Source organism: Pteropus medius, unplaced genomic scaffold, assembly GCF_902729225.1.
Source record: "Pteropus medius unplaced genomic scaffold, Ma_sr-lr_union100, whole genome shotgun sequence".
NCBI lineage: Eukaryota > Metazoa > Chordata > Mammalia > Chiroptera > Pteropodidae > Pteropus > Pteropus medius.
Window position 1 is genome coordinate 20,141,673 of NW_024340696.1, and position 9,097 is coordinate 20,150,769.

A 9,097-nucleotide genomic window follows, 5' to 3' on the forward strand; every position below is an offset into this window, starting at 1 on the left:
ACCATAACTCCAAGACATCTAACACCAGGAAAAGAGGAAAAATACTCAGCTCTGGCTCTTTGCCACCGTCAGAACCTCAATTTGCTGGCCCCTCACTTTTGGACCACTGATCCTGTGTGTAGAAAAGGAAGTATGGGATTCAATCGGTATTGTGGCTGACTTAGAAATGTATGGGCATGTAATTAGTCTCCCTTAGGAAGTCACACTTTCAGAATTCAAAACAGAAACATATCTCTTCAAAAATGTTTATTTGTATGAACAGTTCCTAGCTCTTGACTTGGCTTAGAACTTTTTAAGAGTAGAGACTTTACATATTTGAGTTTGAAAAATGTTTCTGCTGTTGATCAGAGATAATCCCTTCTACTTTTTTCTGGCTTACCCTGAGTAAGCCAAAAATCAAACCAAAGTATACATTTCCTGACAGATAGATGAGAAAACAATAGATGGAATGTCCTGAATTCTAGAGGTGACTCTTGCTGGTGAACGGCACCTTTGGCTTAGTCCATTCTCCTAACCAAAGCCTGAAAGAAAACTTTTAACACCTAACTCTTTGTGGAAAAATTACCAAGTAGCCACTTTACAGGCTACAGAAAGAAAAGGAAGATTAGGCATTTTTCCTTCTGGCCAGGAGCCGGACGCTTCTATTTAACATTGATCAGGTCAGGGAAAGAGGGGAGGCTGTGCCTAAGATCCATAAAGAGGCTTGCTCTAAGCAATCTGCAGTGACGCATAGGATTGCCAGATAGCAGAAAACAGGCTGGCCTACTCTCAGTTCAAGCAGCCAGCTGAGCAACAGCAGTCTAAAAAGCCCCAAATGGGCCACCTCTATGGGTTCAGGGGAGGGCTGAGTGCTGCCTTTTGAATATGTACCGAAAAATAACATCGTACTCTGAACTGGAGCCTCGGGGACTTCAAGTTTGGATGGGTAGGTGCTCAAAAAGGGGAGGACAAAAGTCAGCTGCTTGTCCTTTCACAGCCTTAGGCCAACACAAACTGCAAATTGGTAAGCAGCACCTTAATGCCTCTGGTGACAGTTATAGCTGAAGTGGCAGGGTCAAGCTTGTAGGTGTTGGCATCCTCCTTTTTATATCGGTCCCGAAAAACATAAATGCTCCCATTACAGCTGGCGATCTTCCAGAGGGATGGAGCAGAGCTCCAGGCTTCAGGAAGGCAAAGCCTTGTAAAGCTATCTAGCAGGGGATTATAGCACACCAGGGAGTCCCCTTCAGCCACGATGAATACCAGATCCTTATGAACAGCTGCATGCATGCGGCCTGCGAAAGGCAGCACATAGGGCTTCACATGGCACTTGTCTGTCTCTGTGTCAAAGCACTGGATGAGTCGGGAAGGTTTCGTAAACAAGTCCAAGTCACCCTCCTCCCCCCCTAGTAAGTAGATAATCCCGTTGAGGTTGGCTCCAGCGGCCCCTGACACGGCTACCTCTAGCTGGGTTGTCTCTGTCCAGACGTTATCACCTACCCGATAATAGATAACTGCATTGGAGAGGCTATCCTTTAGTGTCTTGCCACCCAGTGAATATATGGCATCTTTCTCAGGCACAGACACCAGGGTGTGCTGGAGCCGGTCTCGGGGCAAGGGCGCACACCACTCCCAGTCCACAGTGGCGTTGTTGCACTTCCACATGCGCCGTGGGATAGACCCTCCCACCACGTACAAGTCTCCACCATGCTTGCAGGCTGCCGTGATCTGGTGGCACAAGCTGTTTTGGCCACTTACACTGATGGAGTCGTCTTCTGCACAGTGCAAGGACACAGCCAACGAGTGAGTACGAGATGACTCTTTCCCGATCAGATAAATGTGCACATTCTCCCCAATTTCCTATTGACAAAATTAAAATTATAAATGATATCGGTTCTAGGCTAAGGCTCGGCTGAGACGCATACCCTTAAGATACTGGACCATACACTTTTATCTTACTCTAACGTATTCCCTTCTAGTTTGTGTCATCTTGCTCTCTTCCAATCACTTTCAGGAATTTTATGCTAGAACAGAGAATCTGTCATACTCATCCTTTGAGCTTTTTAAAAACTATGTCTGAGCTGGTGCTTCAGACAAAGGGTGCTTAGGATTGTTAAAGCAATGATGAAAGTAGTTCTCTCAAGGAGCTTTGGAGCTCAGAAGCTGGTGGCTTCTTGGCTCATTCATCCTCCTTCACAGCTCTTAGTAACTTCAAGCCAGAGACCTTATCACCAGCCACCAAAGAGGCCAGGCCAATTGAAGGCTATAACGTGCGGCTATTACAGTGTCCCAACTCTAAACAAATCTGCCGTACCTTTAAGCTAGTCCTGAGTGACTCTGCAAAAGCCTCTCTTTCCTCTTTATTAAAATTGATCCAGGCTTCTATTGCCTCTGTTGGGTTCTGGGAACATGGAACTCCATCTGTGAGAGCCAGAGGAAAGGCATGGTCAACAGGAATCTGACAGAAAGGGAAATTTAGAGCCAAGGGCTTTAAAGATGTGAACCACTTTGTTAGACTGCCACCATTTAGGGGTGTGTGTGTGTGTGTGTGTGTGTATGAGAAATTAACCTAAAATTGCCTTTTTTTAAAAAAATAAATGGATGGTTTGATGCACTCCCATTTGTCATGGAAGTAATCTACTAGGCTGCAGCACTCATATGTAAAGTATGATTATACCTCAGTTGCAGGGTCAGGATTACCAAAAGTTGGTCTGTAACTTACAAAGTTTTTTAGATATCTCAACTTGTCCATTGTTAATTTACTTAGGTGACTAGTCCCATAGGTGTATGAAAAGCGCAGGGCAGGACAGATGAGTACACTTATGCACAGGAGAGATTAGAGTATACATATAAATGGTTCTTCACTACCTTTTGTGGATAAGTGCTGCTTTCATTTTCTTGGCATCTTCCTCAATAAAGGCCTCTGTCTCTAACAGCAGCTACACTAAATCTCAACTCAATTTCTCCCAGAAAGTATCTAAATTCCTACCAATAATACTATAAACTAATACCGGGAAGCCTGAGGGTTCCTTTGTCCTGAACTAAACATCCATTGAACACCATGCCCAAGTAGCTGGGTATGATATGCCTCCTCCCTCAACTTACCCGAGATGATATCAGTGAGTAGATGGTGGGGCAAGTGGAGAAATTCCTCTGTGCTCTGCAGCTGGGCCAGGTGGGCCTTAGCACAGTGCTTGGCAGCAGTGTAGAGCTCAGGATCACTGTGCCGATCTGCCAGCCACATCACCTGAAGGCAATTCCCCACCTGCACTGTGCGGGCCAAAAACCGAGAACACTCCTCAAAGAGAGATGTCAGCTGATACATGTCTGACACCTCATAAATTTCCTGCAGCTCGTCAGCTCGAAGTTTCACAGTCCCGTGGTAGATATAATCAACCAGGAGCTGGAAAACAGACTCGCTGACATCCTGCAGCACTATCACCCGGTTGTGGGCCTCCTTCAGGTTGGAAGTGAACATGGACCTGAAGAAGCAGCTCTGAGCTGAGAGCACCAGCCTGTGGAGCTGAAACTCCCGGCCTTCCACTGAAATGGTGACATCAGCAAAGAGCTCTTCCTCCAGACACAGTTTCATGATGCCCTGAACCACACGGCCTGAGTGTGAACGATCTTTGAAAGTGTAGTTCACAAAGTAGTTCTCATCCATGGATGCTCCAGGCTCCTCTGGTGATTCCATGGTAGCCAACTTCTCTCTCTGCCAGCTGTCTGCAAAGCAACACCACCCTCAGTAACTTGGGGGAATCCACAGCCACAGTCCATTAATCAAACAGTCCAAATTCAGGGAGGAAGAAGGAAAAAGCAAAGTAGGCCATATTGGCCTTAGTCCTGGCTTTGTCAATAACATCTCTGATGCTCTCCTCCAACCACAACTGGGTTCATTCTCCTGCAGTGGCAACCCCATCCCTAATAAGTCAATAAAATTTCCTACTCTGAGTGTTTCCCTGAGAAAACACTGAATATTCCTTTCCACGATGTAACAAAAAGTTTGGTATTTAGGTCAACATATGGAGAAAGCCTATGATCTTAAAAGCCTGGCAAAAAGCCTTACAAACCAAGTAACTATTGGATATAAAACTAGTGAGGCATTGGGGAGCAGAACCAAACAAAAAAGGCTCCCAAGACCTAGTGAGTGTCCAGGCAGGTCCCCCATACCCGCTCTGAAGCCGCGCGCGCAGGAAGTTCAAATTCCAGTGTGAGTCTTCAGGTCCATATTTGCTCTTTTGTGAGCTTTCCCCCCGCCCTTCCCCGCATCTCCCTAATGACTCCCCAAGGCTCCCTCCCAGAACTCGAGACAGCCCAGACGTCCCCAGCCTGGGGCACGAGGAGGCCTACTGCTACGTGTAGTGTCGCCGCTCCACCTATAGTTACTTGGGAAACGGTCTCCAGGGAAACCGTTCTTCTCTCCCGTCCCCCACTCACTATGCCCCGCAGCCCTTGTCAAAAGCTTAGTTTAGGGAGCAGGGGAGGGATATGGAATGTAGAACCAGAATACCTTCCCCTCATCTCACCCGTCCGGTTCTTTAGAGTCCTCGATTTCTTTCCAGCCGCTGCCAAGCTAGGGGTCTGTTCACCTCACGGTTTCCTCACCTGCTTGCCTTGTTTTGTCACCTGCGTTCCCTCCTTTCATTCCGAAGCTCAGAAACCGGAACCTCTGCTTCCTACCCCGCGACCGCCCGGAAGAATATATGATGCACACTTCCGCTTCCGGTCCGTGCCCTTGAGGCTCCGTGTCCTGTGGGTTTTGCTCTGTTGCTTGATCTGCATCCGGAAAACATGGCGGCGGTAGCGGCGAGGGGCTGTTGGCGGGGGTTCGTGGGAGCCGTAGCGCTGCCCAGGGGTGAGCAGGGGACAGTCGGATGAGGCCCGGGGCAGGAGCAGCAGGGCTCCCTGTGCAGGGAGCCCCTCAGGACTCACCTTGCGCTCTTTTGCCTTTTGTCTCCCCGTACAGTGGCGAGGAGACCCTCGGTGTTGTTGCTGCCGATGAGGAGGGAAAGCACTGCGGCCGACACGCGCCGTGAGTATGTGCGAGCCCGGCCCTTCTCGGGACTACAGACGGGGGCCTTTTCATTTTTTTGTCAGCTGTTTGTCCTTGCTCTGGGATGCCCTTCTCTGTGTCCTGGCAAATCTCTGCTTGTCCTTGGAGCCCTGATTGCAATGGTCTTCACTCTGCAGGCAGAATCGGTTCCTCCTGGAGCCTTTAGGGCCTGTCTCTTATGGCCCTGATTGCCCCCATGTTCATCTCCATGGTTACTTTTTTCTTTGATTAAACTGTCAGTAGTTTGAGAGCTGGAAACAACCTTCGGGCCTCAGCCTAGTGTAGAGCCTGCTCACATTAATTGAGTGCTTATTTTGTGCTGGTCACTTTGCGAAATGTTTTAGTGAATGATCTTATTTAGTCCTCACAACAGTCTTATAAAATCGATAGTATTATGCTCTTCATACTATAGATCAGGAAACTGTCCAGAGAAGTAACTTGCCCAGGGTCACAGCACCAGCTGAGTGACAGAGCAGGCCTGCCTGCTGCCGAGGCAGAGAACACTTAACCATTACCTTGCAGTCTATGATGTGTGGGTACTCAATGATTTCGGGTTGCATGAATGAAATATGTGACAGTCAACATAAGCTGACTGGGAGTCAGGAGACTTGCATTTTCCCCTTTTTGGGCCTCAGTTTCCTCATCTTTGTAAAAAAAAAAAAAAATGGGACGGAGGTTCAACTAGATAATCTGTGAGGGCTCTTAAGCCCTGAAATTCTTAGCTTGAGAACCTGCTACGAGCCAGGTGCTAAAGAGATTCACAGAAACCCAAGAGACTGGATGCAGGGCTGGCTGCTGCCTTTGCCATTCCTTTGTTAAATATGCCTTCTCCTTCCAGCCACTGTCAGACCACGGAATGATGTGGCCCACAAACAGCTCTCAGCTTTTGGAGAGTATGTGGCTGAAATCCTGCCCAAGTATGTCCAACAAGTTCAGGTAATATTCACTACTGTTGTTTGGTCTGGGACAAGAAAGAACCATATTCTCAGGTCATGTGGGAGTGGGCATCCCGGTATAAAAAAAAACCCACAGATTCTTTCATCCCATCTTGGGCTTCTTTCTCTACCTTAAACCAGGAGAATCAGCTGAAGTTAGCTGTTCCCTCAGTAGCTCTTTGTTGTCTCTCCCCTCCTGTTCCATGCCTGCAGGTGTCCTGCTTCAATGAGTTAGAGATCTGTATCCATCCTGATGGAGTCATCCCAGTGCTCACTTTTCTCAGGGATCACAGTAACGCACAGTTCAAATCTTTGGCTGATCTGACGGCAGTGGACATCCCCACCCGGCAGAACCGTTTTGAGGTCAGTAAGGAGATTTGAGAAGGTTTGGGAAGAAAAGAAGGGACAGGAAGGTGACAGCTACCACTGGGACCCATAGCCTTCTTAGTTTCAGTCTGGGTCAGAGAGTTCAACACAGCAGTTAAACTGGGGCCTCAGAAGCAGGCAGACCTCGAGTTTGAATCCTGGATCTGCACTCATAGGCTGTGTAACTTCAAACATTTTGTTGAATCTTTCTGAATTTTAGTTTTCTTATGTGCAAAATAAGCATAAAATTGTCCTTACCTCATAGAGTGGTGTGAGGATTATATGAAATAATACAGATAGATTGCTAGCACACAATAAGTTTTCAATACTTCTTGATATTTACTGATCATGTACTGTTTACCAGATCCTGGGATTGAGAAAGAAATAATACTGAATACCTGTCCTCCAGGAGTCTCCCATAGTCCCCCTGTGAGCGAGGACACATAAACAGCTTACTGTAATAACATGTAACACATGGGATGTTATAGAGATGCTATAAGAATGCCAGGAGGGCCACTTAGCCCTGTCTGGGAGGCTTCTTTGAAGAGAGAGAATTTTTGTGCTGAATCTTAATGGATGACCAGGAGACCAGGAATTAGCCCAGTGAGGATTAGGGTTTGGGAAGATGGGATCAAACGACATCCCAGACAAAGGGAATAGCATAAACAAAGATAAACATGCTGACATGCTGAGCTATTGTGTGGCTTAGGCCTTTCAAAGTAGTTGTTAAGTATAGAAGGATCTTGAGGTTTTGAACTTTGGACGGAAGGCAGGTTCACAGGGTGGAACCCAACCCATCCTATATCTTCATCATTGGTGCTCCCACTCAGGGACTCCTGCCTCAGACCCTTCAGCCTGTGGCCATCTTGGTTTTCCAGCTCCCTCTATTCTCCTAGATTGTTTACAACCTACTCTCTCTGCGCTTCAACTCCCGGATCCGTGTGAAGACTTACACAGATGAGCTGACACCCATTGAGTCCACTGTCTCTGTGCACAAGGCAGCCAACTGGTATGAGAGAGAGGTGAGTTAAAATAGACACGTTAGTCTACGCCATGCCACCCTGAACGTGCTCGATCTCATCTGATCTCAAGCTAAACAGGGTTAGGCCTGGTTAGTACTTGGATGGGAGACCACCTAGGAATACCAGGTGCTCTAGGCGTTTTAATAGATAGATAGATTAGATAGATAAAATAAAATAAAATAGACACGTTGGATCCTGCCTCTGGGCTAGAGTTGCAGAATTGGTTGAAACTACTGGATGTAGCATAGCCGCTCACCCCTGTGTTGGCACTGATGGACTGGTTGCCTGAGGACCTCTTTTTTCTAGATATGGGACATGTTTGGAGTCTTCTTTGCTAACCACCCTGACCTAAGAAGGATCCTGACAGACTATGGCTTTGAGGGACATCCTTTCCGGAAGGACTTCCCCCTGTCTGGCTACGTTGAGGTGGGAGCCTTGGAACTGGGGCAGCAGCTCAGGGAGGGACTGGCAGGGAATGTGGGGGATCGTGGGTGCGACAGCAAATATGGTTCGTGGATTGTGGTGGTTTAAGAGCATTGGCTCCAGATTCAATTCCTGACTCTACTTTTGTAATCTGGGGCAAGTTTTCTCATCTGCAAAATGGAAACAATAATAGTACTTAAGGTTTGCGATGTGCTAAATGATTTATGTGTAAAGCCTGGTGTATTATAAACGCTCAGTTGATGTTAGGCACTATTGTAGTCATTTTAATGACCACGGTAACCTTGAGGACATGCTTAGTCTGTCCCCAAGATCTGAAAGTGGAGTATCATTTTACCCTGCCCTGGATCTCTGAGAAGGGAGCTGACAGGGAAGATACTAAATGTTCAGTCTTCGAGAATGGCCAGAGGCAGGAGCAGTAAGGTGACTACAAAAGCCTTATAAAGAATTTCAGTGCTGCAGGTTGTTTACTAGCAGGAGAAGGGGCTATGGTATACATACAGGTAATTTTGTAGCAAAGTAATTTTTTAGAAATGTTGAGAGTAGCAGTCCAGCCCTTCTCTTTAGTACCCAAATGCTTCTCTTTTGCATGGTTCCATTTCCTTCTCAAGCTACTTCTGGTCAGGACTACTTCCCTCTCATCTCACCTTCAGTCTCCCCTATGGTCCCCCTAATCTGGTTTGCCTTTTCACTCCAGTACCTGTTTGTCCTTACCATGTCCAGCTGATCCTCCAATAACAAGAAAAGCCAAGTTGACTGCTTTACATCTTGACAATGTTAATGCCAAGGCCACAGGGCCTGAACTTGAGTGCTTGCTAGTTTAGGTTTACTCTTTTTCAGCTACTGATTTGCTTCCTAATCCTGGGCAAATGCTTACCATTACCTTATGAGAGTGTGGATGGGTGAACAAAGTCAGTTCTGCTGGAACAGGAGCTCAGAGCTCATGATGTGGGTAAAGGAGCTGGAGAAATCACCCATGGCCTTGGAAAAAGTGTGTTTCTTACTGGAACAAGGCCTCAGTGCACAGACTTACCTTTCTCTTCTGCAGTTACGCTATGATGATGAAGTGAAACGGGTGGTGGCCGAGCCAGTGGAGTTGTCCCAAGAGTTCCGCAAGTTTGACCTGAATAGTCCATGGGAGGCTTTCCCTGCCTATCGCCAGCCTCCTGAGAGTCTCAAGCTGGAAGCTGGAGACAAGAAACCGGAAACCAAGTAGCTTCAGGGAAGGCATGTGGATCCTAGAAAGCGCCTTATCTATAATTGAGTGTATGTGTAAATAAAATCCTACTTAAAACTCACCA

At 47.0% G+C, this 9,097-nt stretch overlaps 2 protein-coding genes and 1 pseudogene across 4 annotated transcripts; 2 read left to right on the plus strand and 1 right to left on the minus strand.

The window, feature by feature from the left end:
• Positions 1-229: 229 nt before the first annotated feature.
• KBTBD4 (kelch repeat and BTB domain containing 4) lies at positions 230-4,718 on the minus strand. 3 transcript variants are annotated; one of them, XM_039869268.1, is made up of 4 exons: positions 4,506-4,684; positions 3,085-3,702; positions 2,294-2,400; positions 230-1,839 (listed from the first exon to the last, which is right to left on the minus strand). In XM_039869268.1, the coding sequence occupies exons 2-4, from the start codon at positions 3,671-3,673 to the stop codon at positions 979-981; spliced, it is 1,557 nt and encodes a 518-aa protein (XP_039725202.1). In that variant the 5' UTR covers positions 3,674-3,702; positions 4,506-4,684; the 3' UTR covers positions 230-978. The 3 variants fall into 3 exon arrangements, with proteins under 3 accessions (XP_039725202.1, XP_039725192.1, XP_039725206.1); XM_039869258.1 differs by having other exon boundaries at positions 232-1,839; positions 4,585-4,718; XM_039869272.1 differs by having other exon boundaries at positions 232-1,839; positions 4,490-4,651.
• On the plus strand, positions 4,701-9,094 carry NDUFS3 (NADH:ubiquinone oxidoreductase core subunit S3). The gene is made up of 7 exons (XM_039869322.1): positions 4,701-4,834; positions 4,946-5,011; positions 5,871-5,968; positions 6,181-6,330; positions 7,230-7,355; positions 7,662-7,781; positions 8,845-9,094. Exons 1-7 carry the CDS (start codon positions 4,771-4,773, stop codon positions 9,010-9,012), a joined length of 792 nt encoding a protein of 263 aa, XP_039725256.1. The 5' UTR covers positions 4,701-4,770; the 3' UTR covers positions 9,013-9,094.
• Positions 7,378-7,493, plus strand: LOC120610556 (uncharacterized; annotated as a pseudogene).
• Positions 9,095-9,097: the final 3 nt, after the last annotated feature.